Source organism: Lipotes vexillifer, unplaced genomic scaffold (genome assembly GCF_000442215.2).
Source record: "Lipotes vexillifer unplaced genomic scaffold, Lipotes_vexillifer_v1.1 scaffold117, whole genome shotgun sequence".
Taxonomy (NCBI): domain Eukaryota; kingdom Metazoa; phylum Chordata; class Mammalia; order Artiodactyla; family Lipotidae; genus Lipotes; species Lipotes vexillifer.
The window spans coordinates 541,745-558,778 of record NW_006785593.1 but is presented as its reverse complement, the minus strand read 5'-3'; the positions used below and the strand labels follow the sequence as shown (position 1 = coordinate 558,778).

The 17,034-nt window shown below is 37.9% G+C and overlaps 1 protein-coding gene across 1 annotated transcript in view; it reads right to left on the bottom strand.

Moving 5' to 3' along the window:
• Window positions 1–17,034, bottom strand: part of PTPRQ (protein tyrosine phosphatase receptor type Q) — a 210,444-nt gene that overhangs the window by 152,039 nt on the left and 41,371 nt on the right. Inside the window, exons 16-17 of the mRNA XM_007457658.1 lie at window positions 16,851–16,952; window positions 12,605–12,725 (exon numbers count right to left, since the gene is read on the bottom strand). Coding sequence (XP_007457720.1) covers window positions 12,605–12,725; window positions 16,851–16,952 — 223 coding nt within the window. The remainder of the gene's footprint in view (window positions 1–12,604; window positions 12,726–16,850; window positions 16,953–17,034) is intronic.

Sequence of the window (17,034 nt, the reverse complement as noted above, 5' to 3'; positions counted from 1 at the left end):
AGGGAGAGGGAGAGGGAGAGGGAGAGGGAGAGGGAGAGGGAGAGATCCTTATTCAAGCCTCAAGTCTCCATGTATCTGGCCTGCCCACCCCTCCAGTTTCATCTCTTTCCACTTTCCTCCTGTGCCACTATACTCAAGACACAGGGCCATCTTGCTGTTGCCCACACCAAGCTTCTTGCTGTTAACCACACTTGATGAAATTATTTGATTTTCTACATCCAGTTAATATACCCCTGGACTTTTCAGCTAAATATGTCATTATTTTGCTTAATCCAATTTAGGTTGGGCGCAATCATTCGAAACTAAAAGAATCTTGACTAACACCTATTTCCATTATTTAATAGTTTATCATATGCCTAGATCCTGAGTATTTCCACCATCATCATCACTCCTTGCTGAACAAGCTTGCTTTGTCCATTTACCATTGTAACTGTGAGGACCAGTAATTCAACTGGTTTACACATAAAACAGTATGATCATGCTCTCATAAGGGATAAAGTCCATGAAATAATGCAGACCAATATCAAGCCAGTGATTATTTTTTGGTAGAAATATGCCATATGAGTTGACGCACTAAGCTTAATTTATTATAACTCCATTAGTCTTTAATCACAAATGCTGTTATCAAACTAAGACTTCCCCAATCCTATAAGCATACTGTTGAGTTTTTAGAACAAAGGGCAATTATAACACTTATTCCTGTGATTTGGGGAAAGCATGATTTGAGAGTAATACAGATCTGGTTATGATCCTAGTTCTGTCATCTTCTAGTTCTGTAACCTTAATCAACTCCTTAACCTCATCAAGACTTAACTTCCACAACTATAAAATGGTGATAATACTCTTCACTTTAAGGTTTTGTCATGAAAAACAAGTAAGAAAACAGGTAATAAACCAAACACAGCATTTGTCCCAAAATGTTAACTACTCCACTATCCCTCTTGAGTCCTTTTCTTTAGCTCTCCAAGATGTTTTGTTCCCCAATCACAATCTTTCCTAGCTTTGTACATTTCACAAATGGGATGAGAAGACCCCCTGAAATTGAAGGTATAAAACCTCAAGATCCACAAAGGCAAAGTAAATGACTAAAATGATTGAATTTAAAACAGAGTGTGGTGGGAACTGAGGTAAACTGCAAAGCAAATGCTCCACCTAAAGACCACCTCTATTTAATTACTGCTGATTTATTTTCATGGGGAATATGGCAAAAGAATTCTGATTTTTGTAAGAAACAAAGGAAGTTGAAGTTTCACTAGATATCTACTCACTATACTAACAGAATTCTATTCAGAATTTATTAACAGTTTGCTGGTCCAGCAAAGTATGGGTGACCTACCAATAGCCTGCTTGTCGCCTTGGTACCCAAGTCATTCATGAAAATGATTAGCAAAAAAAGAGCTGAGACAGAGTTCTTAATATCCCACTAGAAACCTCACGTTAAATGATCAAAAGCACCCTTACACTCAACCACTCCATCTACCTGTGTTTGTATCTCCCACCATCCTAATCCTGCCCCACTATTTCATGCTTACAATGCTACTTATCAACTTCTTGACATAGTTCATTCATGCTGCCTCCAAGCCTTCATATACTGTTCCCACTGAGATGTTCTCCTGACTTATCAATCTGCCTTTACCAACTTCATTCCAAATGGGAGGTAAACTCAGGAAATTTGAAATAGCCCCCTTCCCATTCTGATTATTGATCTATATCATATGTTCAAACCATTAGGTAGTTAATAGAGTGAAAATCGTTTAGAAAAGTGGAAGAAACAGGACTAAGCATATCTTTTTAGCATAATGAAAGCCATTTCCAAAGGTAAGCTTTTATGCTACAGGGGAAATCATTTGACCAGTGACAGTTAATGAAATGCTGCAGTAAAACTGTTTTGACTTCCTAATATATTGCTCAGCAAGTATTTTTAAGTTATCTCACATGGGCATATTTTATCTCTAATTAGTCTACAATCATTTTAAGGTTCTATATATTTTTTATTTCCCCACAGAGTTTAATAAACATTTGTCAGACTGACTGATTCAAAGTTACTTCTCATAGCAACTACTAAGAAGACCAAGAAACATTTAAAAGCCAAGGTTTGTATATAAGCTAGAATTTTCAGCATCACTTTCATTCCACAGTCTTTTAGCTACATCTTATGGGCCATTCACTTAAAAGTTTTATAAACAAGGAAGAAAACTACTGTTAAATTTTACTGACATTATAAATTGCTAAACAAATCCAAGTTGAATTCAACTATAAAATAAATAAGTTGTATAATCAGTCTACTAGAATACCACATCTCAATCCGAAGTGTATTAAAAGAATAAGCTTAGAGGGCTCTAGTAGAAATTCATTTATTTAATGGTGGCTGCCCTAGGAATGAAAGGATTGCTTCTCATTTGAAACCATATAAACATAATTTACCAGTATTACTGAAGAAAAAGTGCTACTTAGATGACAAAAGTTATTTCACAAAGCAAATTTTAAAAGAAAACATTATTTTAAAATGCAATGGGTCAGGACTTCCCTGGTGGCACAGTGGTTAAGCATCCGCCTGCCAATGCAGGGGACACGGGTTTGAGCCCTAGTCCGGGAAGATCCCACATGCCGCAGAGCAACTAAGCCCATGCGCCACAACTACTGAGCCTGCGCTCTGGAGTCCGCGAGCCACAACTACTGAGCCCACATGCCACAACTACTGAAGCCTGCGTGCCTAGAGCTCGTGCTCTGCAACAAGAGAAGCCACTGCAATGAGAAGCCCGCACACCGCAATAAAGTGTAGCCCCACTCACAGCAACTAGAGAAAGCTTGCAAGCAGCAACGAAGACCCAACACAGCCAAAAATAAATAAATAAACTTATATAAAATGCAATGGGTTAAAGATTTCTGAACACGCCATCTACAAATCAAATGTGATTCACATAGCAGTGGTTACAAAATGATTGCACAGTAACCCTCATGAGCTATTCTGTAAAGAAATACTCATGACAAAGGGAGGAGTCACCAGTATAACAAATATAACAGGTAACCTGCAATTTGCAGACATACTGAAAACAGCAAATATCCAAAGATGTTGTTTTTCAAAGAAGTTAGTAGTTATTGAAAGAACTAAAATAATGGAAATTGAGAACTGTGAGAGAAATATGGACCCCTGAAACAGGAACTCTGCTAATAAAGATAGCCACCACTTATACAGTATTTTAAGAGAACAACACAGATAATTTAGTGGCTGTGCCATGACTCAAACCTATGTCTCTCTGACTCAGAATGCATGTCCATTATATGGACATTCTCACCAGTAAAACTGATACAGCAAGAGTTCAAAAAAAGCATTAGTGATTAGTGACAGTGATACGAAAGAACCTAGGATTATGACTATCCCTTTAACTACAGTGGTCCCAACAGGTATCTTAAGGAAGAAGATGCTAGAAATTTAAAAATATCTCTGTATGTACTCCATTACCATTTATATATTTCAGTCTATTATAGATAATATTCTTTAACATGTTAAGGTGTTCTTCCTTCTTTGTTTTTTCTTTATAAGACCTAATTCTATTCAACTGAAGGTATTCATTGCCTGGAAAAGCATCACTACGCTTATGCCAGAAATGAAAAGCTAGTAAGTCTATATTAAGTTTTTAAGTTTTTAACTCTTAAAATATATTCTTCATTCATTCATCCATTCAACAAATATCTAGCTTCAATTATGAGCCAGGAAGTTTTCTGTTCCAGATACAGCATTTAACAAACCAGATCTTGAAACAGATAGGATCTCAATCTCTCTCTGTCTCTCTCTGTCTCTCTTCTCTCGCCCTCTCCCTCCGTGTGTGTGTGTGTGTGTGTGTGTGTGTGTGTGTGTGTTTAAGATAAAGCGAAGTTCTACTGAGGAAAAAGTGTTTTTTACATTCCCTTTCCACATCGAGAGTCAATCCTGCATGATTTTAGACCATAAAGTTTTATAATAAGTCATGGTATGGAAAGGAAGAAGTATATGCAAAAAGAAAGCTTTCAACATTCAAGAACAAGAAAAAGTTGTGCTCCACTAAGAAAAGGTGAGAGAAAGAACAGGACAAAGCCTTCAGACAGGAGTGTCCTGGGATCTTAAGTTGAGGGTAGTGTGGTGAAAACAAATAGGTTTGTGAAGGAAATACCAGCATAGAGCTCCTTCTTCTCAGGATGGAAAGGAAAATGGCAAACCTGTTAGAAAATATGCCTTTAATATGGCATTACTTATGTCTAGTAAGTAATTATGTCCAGTAATTACTTATGTCCCCGTAAGATCTAAGGGCTCTTCTAGCAGAACATCCAGAGCTAGGGAACAGTGTGGAAGTCACCTTCCCAGTCCTGCACACTACAGATTGGTTCAGAGAAAATGACCAAGAGCATCTAGCTACCTGAGGGTTGAGACAGACATGCTGAGAGAGCCAGGGCACTAGAATAAGCCTGAGGCTGGATCAAGGCTAAAACAGAAAATAAAAACCTTGAAACTAGAAGCTATGATGGGAGATGGGTCCCAGGATGATTCCCAAAAGCCAGGTGAGAAGAGCTACCATATCCCAGACATCCTACTTTCAGCGAGCTTCCCCTGTATCTATAATCCACCTTAGGAAGAGAGACAGAAAAGTGATATCAAAGGAGAGAAAAAGCACTATTGGGGAGTTGAACCCACACAGCATGATCGCTGTGTGATAACTGCATACAGAGTAATGACGTTGTTCTCACAAGTGTAGGGCTGGAACCCCAGCCAGAAAAGTCTTGATTCTCATTTTCATTATTTTTTTTCACTTTCAATTTTATTTCTAACTTAGCAAAATGGTGTCAAAAATCTCAGAGTTATCACCCTTTGATTCAAAAATCTAGACGTCGAGATTGGTTCAAAATGGCAGAGTAGAAGGACATGCTCTCACTCCCTCTTTTGAGAACACTGGAATGCAAAGACAAAGGAGAAGCCTCAATGAGACGGTAGGAGGGGTGCTATCACAATAAAATCAAATCCCACAACTGCTGGGTGGGTGACTCACAAACTGGAGAACACTTATGCCACAGAAGTCCACTCACTGGAGTGAAGGTTCTGAGCCACACGTCAGGCTTCCCAACCTGGGGACCTGGCAACAGGAGGAGGAATTCCTAGAGAATCAGACTTTGAAGGCCAGCGGGATTTGATTGCAGGACTTCGGCGGACTGGGGGAAACAGAGACTCCACTCTTGGAGGGCACACACCAAGTAGTGTGCACACTGGGACCCAGGGGAAGGAGCAGTGACCCACCCCATAGGAGATTGAACCAGACCTACCTGCTAGTGTTGGAGGGTCTCCTGCAGAGGCAGGGGTCAGCTGTGGCTCAACAAGGGACAAGGACACTGGCAGCAGAAATTCTGGGAAGTACTCCTTGATGTGAGCCCTCCCAGAGTCCCCCATTAGCCCCATCAAAGAGCCCCAGTAGGCTCCAGTGTTGGGTCGCCTCAGGTCAAACAACCAACAAGGAGGGAACCCAGCCCCATCCATCAGCAGACAAGCGGATTAAAGTTTTACTGAGCTCTGCCCACCAGAGCAACAGTCAGCTCTACCCATCACCAGTCCCTCCCATCAGGAAACTTCCACAAGCCTCTTAGATAGCCTCATCCACCAGAGGGCAGATAGCACAAGCAAGAAGAACTAGAATCCTGCAGCCTGTGGAACAAAAACCACATTCACAGAAAGACAGACAAGATGAAAAGGCAGAGGGCTATGTACCAGATGAAGGAACAAGATAAAACCCCAGAAAAACAACTAAATGAAGTAGAGATAGGCAACCTTCCAGAAAAAGAATTCAGCATAATGATAGTGAAGATGATCCAGGACCTCGGAAAAAGAATGGAGGCAAAGATCCACAAGATGCAAGAAATGTTTAACAAAGACCTAGAAGAATTAAAGAACAAACAAACAGAGATGAACAATACAGTAACTGAAATGAAAACTACACTAGAAGGAATCAATAGCAGAATAACCGAGGCAGAAGAACGGATAAGTGACCTGGAAGACAGAATGGTGGAATTCATTGCTGTGGAACAGAATAAAGAAAAAAGAATGAAAAGAAATGAAGACAGCCTAAGAGACCTCTGGGACAACATTAAATGCAACAACATTCACATTATAGGGCTCCCAGAAGAAGAAGAGAGAGAGAAAGGACCTGAAAAAATATTTGAAGAGAATATAGTTGAAAACTTCCCTAACAAAGGAAAGGAAATAGCCACCCAAGTCCAGGAAGTGCAGAGAGTCCCATACAGAATAAACCCAAGGAGAAACACGCCGAGACACATACTAATCAAATTGGCAAAAATTAAAGACAAAGAAAAATTACTGAAAGCACCAAGGGAAAAATGAGAAATAACATACAAGGGAACTCCCATAAGGTTAACAGCTGATTTCTCAGCAGAAACTCTACAAGCCAGAAGGGAGTGGCATGATATACTTAAAGTGCTGAAATGGAAGAACCTACAATCAAGATTACTCTAACTGGCAAGGATCTCATTCAGATTCGATGGAGAAATCAAAAGCTTTACAGACAAGCAAAAGCGAAGAGAATTCAGCACAACCAAACCAGCTCTACAATAAATGCTAAGGGAACTTCTCTAAGTGGGAAACACAAGAGAAGAAAAGGACCTTCAAAAACAAACCCCCCCAAAATTAAGAAAACGGTATTAGGGACATACATATCAATAATTACCTTAAACGTGAATGGATTAAATGCTCCAACCAAAAGATACAGACTGGCTGAATGGATATAAAAACAAGACCCATACATATGCTGTCTACAAGAGACCCACTTCAGACCTATGGACACATACAGACTGAAAGTGAGGGGATGGAAAAAGATATTCGATGCAAATGGAAATCAAAAGAAAGCTGGAGTAGCTATACTCATATCAGATAAAATAGACTTTAAAATAAAGAATGTTACAAGAGACAAGGAAGGACACTATGTAATGATCAAGGGATCAATCCAAGAAGAAGATAAAACAATTATAAATATATATGCACCCAACATAGGAGCACCTCAATACATAAGGCAACTGCTAACAGCTATAGAAGAGGAAATCAACAGTAACACAATAATAGTGGGGGACGTTAACACCTCCCTTACACCAATGGACAGATCATCCAAACAGAAAATTAATAAGGAAACACAAGCTTTAAATGACACAACAGACCAGATAGATTTAATTGATATTTATAGGACATTCCACCCAAAAACAGCAGATTACACTTTCTTCTCGAGTGCGCATGGAAAACTCTCCAGGATAGATCACATCATGGGTCACAAATCAAGCCTCAGTAAATTTAAGAAAACTGAAATCATATCAAGCATCCTTTCTGACCACAACGCTATGAGACTAGAAATGAATTACAGGGAAAGAAACGTAAAAAACACAAATACATGGAAGCTAAACAATACATTACTAAATAACCAAGAGATCACTGAAGAAATCAAAGAGGAAATCAAAAAATACCCAGAGACAAATGACAACGAAAACACAATGATCCAAAACCTATGGGATGCAGCAAAAGCAGTTCTAAGAGGGAAGTTTATAGCTATACAAGCCTACCTCAAGAAACAAGAAAAATCTCAAACAATCTAACCTTACACCTAAAGGAACTAGAGAAAGAAGAACAAACAAAACCCAAAGTTAGCAGAAAGAAAGAAATCATAAAGATCAGAGCAGAAATAAATGGAACAGGAACAAAGAAAACAGTATCAAAGATCAATAAAACTAAAAGCTGGTTCTTTGAGAAGGTAAACAAAATTGATAAACCATTAGCCAGACTCATCAAGAAAGAGGGAGAGGACTCAAATCAATAAAATTAGAAATGAAAAAGGAGAAGTTACCACAGACACTGCAGAAATACAAAGCATCCTAAGAGACTACTACAAGCAACTCTATGCCAATAAAATGGACAACCTGGAAGAAATGGAGAAATTCTTAGAAAGGTATAACCTTCCAAGGCTAAACCAGGAAGAAACAGAAAATATGAACAGACCAATCACAAGTAATGAAATTGAACTGTGATTAAAAATCTTCCAACAAACAAAAGCCCAGGACCAGATGGCTTCACAGGTGAATTCTATCAAACATTTAGAGAAGAGCTAACACCCATTCTCCTCAAACTCTTCCAAAAAATTGTAGAGGAAGGAACACTCCCAAACTCATTCTATGAGGTCACCATCACCCTGATACCAAAACCAGACAAAGATACTACAAAAAAAGAAAATTACAGACCATTATCACTGATCACTATAGATGCAAAAATCCTCAACAAAATACTAGCAAACAGAATCCAACAGCACATTAAAAGGATCATACACCATGATCAACTGGGATTTATCCCAGAGATGCAAGGATTCTTCAATATACGCAAATCAATCAATGTGACACACCATATTAACAAATTGAAGAATAAAAACCATATGATCATCTCAATAGATGCAGAAAAAGCTTTCGACAAAATTCAACATCCATTTATGATAAAAACTCTCCAGAGGGCTTCCCTGGTGGCGCAGTGGTTGGGAGTCCGCCTGCCGATGCGGGGGATACGGGTTCGTGCCCCGGTCTGGGAGGATCCCACATGCCGTGGAGCGGCTGGGCCCGTGAGCCATGGCCGTTGAGCCTGCTCGTCCGGAGCCTGTGCTCCACAATGGGAGAGGCCACAGCAGTGAGAGGCCCACATACCGCAAAAAAAAAAAAAAAAAACTCTCCAGAAAGTGGGCATAGAGGGAACCTACTTCAACATAATAAAGGCCACATAGGACAAACCCACAGCAAACATCGTTCTCAATGGTGAAAAACTGAAAGCATTTCCTCTAAGATCAGGGACAAGACAAAGATGTCCACTCTCACCACTATTATTCAACATAGTTTTGGAAGTTTTAGCCACAGCAATCAGAGAAGAAAAAGAAATAAAAGTAATACAAATTGGAGAAGAAGAAGTAAAATTGTCCCTGTTTGCAGATGACATGATACTATACATAGAGAATCCTAAAGATGCCACCAGAAAACTACTAGAGCTAATCAATGAATTTGGTAAAGCTGCAGGATACAAAATTAATGCACAGAAATCCCTTGCATTCCTATACACTAAAGATGAAAAATCTGAAAGGGAAATTAAGGAAACACTCCCATTTACCACTGCCACAAAAAGAATAAAATACCTATGAATAAACCTACCTAGGGAGACAAAAGACCTGTACGCAGAAAACTATAAGACACTGATGAAAGAAATCAACGATGATGCCAACAGACGGAGAGATATACCATGTTCTTGGATTGGAAGGACCAATATTGTGAAAATGACTATAATACCCAAAGCAATCTACAGATTCAATGCAATCCCTATCAAATTACCAATGGCATATTTTACAGAACTAGGACAAAAAATCTTAAAATTTGTATGGAGACAAAGAAGATCCCGAATAGCCAAAGGAGTCTTGAGGGAAAAAAACGGAGCTGGAGGAATCAGACTCCCTGACTTCAGACTATACCACAAAGCTACAGTAATCAAGATAATATGGTACTGGCACAAAAACAGAAATATAGATCAATGGAACAGGATAGAAAGCCCAGAGATAAACCCACGACCTATGGTCAACTACTCTATGACAAAGGAGGCAAGGATATACAATGGAGAAAAGACAGTCTCTTCAATACGTGGTGCTGGGAAAACTGGACAGCTACATGTAAAAGAATGAACTTAGAGCACTCCCTAACACCATACACAAAAATAAACTGAAAATGGATTAGAGACCTAAAAGTAAAACTGGGCACTATAAAACTCTTAGAGGAAAACATAGGAAGAACTCTTTGACATAAATCACAGCAAGATGTTTTTTGATCCACCTCCTAGAGCAATGGAAATAAAACCAAAAATAAACAAATGGGACCTAATGAAACTTAAAAGCTTTTGCACAGCAAAGGAAACCATAAACAAGGCAAAAAGACAACCCTCAGAATGGGAGAAAATATTTGCAAATGAATCATCGGACAAAGGATTAATCTCCAAAATATATAAACAGCTCATGCAGCTCAATATTAAAAAAACAAACAACCCAATCCAAAAATGGGCAAGAAGACCTAGATAGACATTTCTCCAAAGAAGATATACAGATGGCCAAGAAGCACATGAAAAGCTGCTCAACATCACCAATTATTAGAGAAATGCAAATCAAAACTACAGTGAGGTATCACCTCACACTGGTTAGAATGGGCATCAGCAGAAAAGCTACAAACAACAAATGCTGGAGAGGGTGTGGAGAAAAGGGAACCCTCTTGCACTGCTGGTTGGAATGTAAATTGATACAGCCACTACGGAGAACAGTATGGAGGTTCCTTAAAAAACTACAAATAGAATTACCATATGACCCAGCAATCCCACTACTGAACATATACCCTGAGAAAAACATACTTCAAAAGGAGTCGTGTACCACAATATTCACTGCAGCTCTATTTACAATAGCCAGGTCATGGAAGCAACCTAAATGCCCATCGACAGACGAATGGATGAAGAAAGTGTGGTACATATATACAATGAAATATTCCTCAGCCATAAAAAGGAACAAAATTGGGTCATCTGTAGGGACGGGGATGCATCTAGAGACTGTCATACAGACTGAAGTAAGTCAGAAAGAGAGAAACAAATATCATATATTAACGCATATATGTGGAACCTAGAAAATGTTACAGATGATCCGGTTTGCAGAGCGGAAATTGAGACACAGATGTATAGAACAAACGTATAGACAGCAAGCGGGGGAAACAGCTGACGGGTGGGGGTGGTGGTGTGATGAATTGGGAGATTGGGATTGACATGTATACACTCATCTGTATAAAATGGATGACTAATAAGAAAATAAATAAATAAACATTAATAAAAAAGAAAGAAAAAGAAAAATCTAGAAGTCATCATTGATTCCATTGATTTGCTTCTCTTTTTTGTTTTTCATTCTCACAGCCAATCCATTCACCAGATCCTATCAACTCTTCTTCCTAAATGTTATAAAAAGCTGCCCACTTCTTTCCTTCATCCCAGCATCATCCACGGCCCAGACTCCTAACGTCCTACCTAGTAACGCTGTTAACACTTTTGCCTCCTACAATTCATTCTCCATAAAGTATCTAAGGTGCTTGAAATTCCCTAGTAAGTCCCATTACAACTGAAACGAAAACGAAATCCTTACGGTGGCTTAGCTCCTGACCTTTTTTGGCCTCCTACCCTCCAGGATAACTCTCCTCTGTCCCTCTCTCCGGCAACACTGACCTCCTCTATGGTCTTCTCTATGTCCCCCACAGAGCCTATGCGGTTGATGTTCCCTCCGCCTGCAGATCTTCTCTTGACGAGAAGCTCCTTCTTGGCATTCAGACCACAACTCAATGCCACTTCTTCAAAGAGGACTTCCAAAGCACTCTATGAACAGTAGCCCTCTTTCCCCCAATTTCCCCTCATTTTTAAATTTCTGGGTATATAATCCACTTATCTCTTTAGAATATGAGCTCCTTGAGGGCAGGGGCCTTGTTCACAGGTAAATAGATACTCTATCAATATTACTGAATGAAGGAATGAAAAACTGAATCAATAAATGAATGAGTAGGGTAATAGGGGGGAATGGTTACTTTCTTCTCACTGCTTCTCTTCCCACTAACATCCCTCATGTCATTCCCAATTTTGCCAAAGAGTAAGCAAAATGACTACTAATCAGGCAATGAAGAATACAGGACATGTCCTAAGGAGCAGTATGCAAAGGGTATAAACAGGCATTGCCGGGGGGCGGGGGGGATCTTAATTTAGGAAAGAGAAGAATAGACTTTTTAAAAACACCATAGCCTCTTACTCAATGATGGACCTTCCAAGTGAGGAATACAAAAGTAAGAAATGCCTATGTTCCATAAAGCATTATGTAAATTGTATTTTCTGAGTTGAAATATTTAAAATACACTAGGAAATACGTTATTGAATGGTGAATCCTTTTACGAAGATTTATATTAGATCAAAGTAAGCATTTTTCTCTGTTGACCTTTCATGAAGCAATATAGCCATGTTGCTAATTGATGAGAAGCACTATAGGATTACATCTTTTTCATGACTGACTCATACATAGGCAATTAGGGTAAAGGTGATCAGTAAAAAATAAATATACTGCTTACATTTCAATGGAAAATTGACCTTAAATAATAGATTTCTGGAGAAATATCTTTTAGTTAAATTTTAGTTTAATTATTCTGCTCAAGGAAACTTAAAGAGACAGTGGCACAGAGAATATTGGAGTAAAACTGAAAGCCTCTGTATTCATTTGTAGTCACATAAGCTGACCAGTCCATGACTCTGAAGAGCAGAATTTTAGTATAATTGCACATAATACACATTTTTTTGTTTTGGTTACAAAAATCATTATCTATGTTTGGACCTCTATGTAATACAGGAAAAAGTTGTTTCTTAATAAAGGCATATTAACTAGCCTATTAATAATCAGATTCCTAATGCACCTTCACAATCTGAAATTTAAAAACTGCATTCCTATTATGTTACAGATTAATACTTGTTCTCAGAACTATTTCCAAAAAAGAAAAAAATTCTTACCAGACATAAACTGTGTAATAGAGGATAATTCCATTTGGCTCCAGGGGTGGTTGCCATGACAACTGTACCGTGACACCAGACAACTGTTTTACAGAGAAGTCTTGTGGGGGAGAATCAGGAGCTGAAAAGTTAGAATATATGATAGTGCATTTTATTAAACATATATAAGAAAAAGTTAAAATAGAAATGCACAAAATTTTTATTATGAACTTTCTGGTAAATGAATCAGGTACAGAGCCTTTCTCCGTGGGCTTGAGAGACTGTTTACTTTCAAAATGAGATGATAAAAGAAGATTTTGCATGGTGGTGTTAGAACATCTGTTTCTGTGATTCAATGGAAAAGAATATTTCATGAGAAAAAAAGAACAAGGGCTATGTCATTGTGATTTACCTACTGTTCAAGTACATCTTGGTAAATTATCATCCTCTAATAAAAATAAAACTATTGGTTGGGGTGAATAAATATACAATAGAAGAGCTCCACAAACAATAAAAGGAGATGGGGAGAAAACACGCATCCAAGAAGTGGGAAAGTGATAAGTGTAACACTGTGAGAGCAATTAAAATGACGGACCTCACAAATGAAAACTACATTCCTCAATTTCAGTAGTGTCATTAAACTGCAAAATAATATCAAAATCTATTCCTTGAGTCTTCAAAATTGAATGAGTTACAAAGGAAATGCCAATGTAGCACATAAACAAGAATGTAGATATTTTAGGGTCTACTTCTAATTGTGCTATAATAGTGTAAGGATTTAAATATTTTAGCCATTCTGAATTGAATAAACACTAAAAAAATTACTGTAAACTAATTTGCAAGTTTATATTTCCACTTAGATAAAACATTTAGAATGGCACTTCTCAGCTCCTGTATAATAGCATAGTAATGTCTTAGAATATTAACACAATTTTTTGGCATGTAAAAGGGTATAACTTACTACAATTTTGATCATTGCTTTAGTTATGCACGGAAAGTGGACTCATAGCTAATAGAAATTCCGAGAATTTATTCAGATCTTTGAACAATGTTATAGATTAGTATTTGTGCAAATCACTTTTTCCAATAATTTGGAGAAAATGCTGCCTGAATTATTATATTTTATTTCTGATTTTCTGAGTAATCTCCACTATAGTGTACACATGCGTGTGTGTGTGTTTTCATTATTTTGGTAACAACAGTTTTTTTAAAAAATTTATTGAGCAGAGAAAAGCTTTATGAGTTCTACAGAACAAGTGACAACTAATTTTTTTTTTTTTTTTTTTTTTTTTTTGCAGTATGCAGGCCTCTCACTGTTGTGGCCTCTCCCGTTGTGGAGCACAGGCTCCGGACGCACAGGCTCAGCGGCCATGGCTCACAGGCCCACCCGCTCTGCGGCATGTGGGATCTTCCCGGACTGGGGCACAAACCCTTGTCCCCTGCATCGGCAGGCGGACTTCTCAACCACTGCGCCACCAGGGAAGCCCATGACAGCTAATTTACATTTTCAGTTGGTATTCTCACTGGCACTATAATAAAAATGCTAACAACTATTGATTATCACAAGAATCCATATATCATTTGGAGATGTCTGTTTCCTAAGATATGAATTACCTCTAACCAAGAACTCTCTTTCATCTGTCAAAACAAAAACCTAGAATATTTTTTTTCTGAATATCATTGCAAAACTTAACTTTTATTTATTATTGGAAAAAAAGAATTTTAATCAAAACTAGTTCTGATATAGAATATTATATGCTGTAACTAAGCATTTTTCTTCTGTAATATGCTTTAAAGGTGTTTATGTGGAATATCACTTCTTGGTGTTTTATATTTAATCTTTAATATATTCTTGGGTGTTTTTATGTAAAACATTTTATTGCTAAATAAATGTAATTAACACGCCTTTTTTTTTTTTTTTGGCGGTACACGGGCCTCTCACTGTTGTGGCCTCTCCCGTTGCGGAGCACAGGCTCCGGACGCGCAGGCTCAGCGGCCATGGTTCACGGGCCCAGCCGCTCCGTGCCATGTGGGATCCTCCCAGACCAGGGCACGAACCCATGTCCCCTGCAACGGCAGGTGGACTCTCAACCACTGTGCCACCAGCGAAGCCCTAACATGCCTTTCTAAATAAAATACTGAATATCTATAGCAGACTAAGTTTCAATCATTTTAGCATTTGTTAAAATAACCTTTGTACTCAGAACTGCAGTTTTAAAAAATGAAATTGGAAAAATTAGGTTAAATAAATGCAGTATCTTTTGCAATCTATCCAAGTCATCAAGACAGAGCATATGAGGATAGATAAGGGTCTTCCTAAGGCTCTTACTCACTCTGCTTGGCATGATCTTTCCTATCCTTCACCCTCCCTCTACTCGTCTGTCTTCAGGTCACAGTTTAAACATAACTTAATCAGCTACATTTTCCTGGATGCTTCAGAGTAACTAAAGTTCCTTGTTTTTGGTCCTGGTGAACACTTAAACCAGTAATTAGAATAATAAAAATTACTTGTCTACACTTTTGTCAAATTTAGATCTCTTCTGCTGAACTTCAAGCTTCATGAAAGCAAGGAGCTCCTACTACCCAATAAAGCAAAGCTTCTCAGCCTTTATCCATTCTAGAGTTGCTATAATTTTTCTAAAAGAGGTCTTGTTCTTCACCCTATTCTGTAGCAATTATATCAATAACTGGGCCAAGGACTTAGATGGAAGTTTACCATGACTCTGCATTTTTAACAGTGCAGGTAATTTGGATGCATAGTATAATTTGCAACTATTGACTTCAGTGGTAATAAACTCTGCCTGTTCAAAATATATGTTCACTACTGGTCTAGGGTCCTTCATATAAGACCTCAGATTCTTACTATAGGGACTATTTCATTAGATTGGAAATAAAGAGGGTACTATGTCTATTAGGGCATTGCTAAAATGATTTAATACATCTTTCTTAGACATTTACCTAAGACAGAAGGAGAGCTAACCTTCTTCCCTAGCCTTTAGCCATGGTCTCTTTGGGAGAACTTTTTTATTTGCTTAATTTTCACTTTGAGAGCAAGAAGAATCTATGAAAAAAATGAAAATTTGGACAGGTGAGTTTTGCTGAAGAAACAAGCATGGAAAGTAGAGGCAATAACTAAGGAAGACTAACCCATGAGAAGACTTAGAAACTGGGGCAACCAGTTCTAAGTTGCTAGAAATGGGGGTAGAAACTAAGATCTACCAGTTTCTGACCCTGGTAGATCACCTTACCAGGATGCTTTGGTGAAGGATTTTGGTGGAGGGGAAAACATACAGGGACCTGAATTGGGGGAAGAGGGCTTCTGAAGACTTTATTACTTGGAGTAAAGTAAGAAAAACGCAGAGAAAAGCCTTTCTTCTTCTACAAGTAAATAACATACATTTTGCCCTGGTGAATGACTAGAATCTGAACCACAGAGTGCAGCTTAGTGTGAAGTTGAGGAAACCTGAGAGGGTGAAAAAAGATATTCTACAAACACACGTTATTACATCCAGACCTACCCCTCTTCGCAATGGGACTTTCTTTTACAGAAGAAAAATAACATTCTCAAAATACCCAATGTAAAAAACGTAAAATGTAGATCCAAATTCCAAATATATCTCTCAAAAGTAATTTTCTTAGCATGATATATGCCTATAACTTGGTGAAGTAATATTGTAAAGTGGTCTCAGTAGTAAAGTTGATTTTATTCAGGCTAGGAAAATGTATGCTTAAATATTCAATATGAAGGCTATTAACATTCAGGAATAGCATCTTGGCAAATTATGTAGAGAAATCTAGAAAATAGCCTGAAATCATTAGCAAGCTAATCCTAATAACAATAAAAAAGGTTGCAGGTTGACATAACAGAATCTACTACAAAACTTATGTAAATGTCTATTCTTATGAATGTTAAAGTTGAAAAACACAGTCGTAACATATACTGATTGATGTCCAAACTATTCGCACCAAAATTTTAGCCTTAAAAATTCCCATGGAAAAAAAGATTACTGAATTTTTTTTTTTTTTACAGAGCATGGATGACTTCAGAATTTTAAAATATGCATTTTATATATCTGATTTTACTGAACATAAATCTGACTTTGCCAGCTTCTTGTAAACCATGACAATGAAATCTCTGGATAAAGCTGGTGCAGCACACAAGTGCTACCCAAGGCTGGAGAATTCTTATGTTATACCTTCATTCTGTATACATGTTTTTTGAAGTGTGATGGATTCAAAATATATCACTATTCACTGCTATATTTACCATCTTCCTCAGTCCGCACACTTATGGGTGCGCTCCGAACTCCTTCACCTTTGAGTGTACTAGCTGACACCTCAATTATATATTGCGTATACTTCTTCAGTCCTAAATAGAAATAAAATAGGTAAGACTTACAAAATGTCCCTTAATTATATGCAAGAAGCAAGCTATGAAATGTCTCTTAACA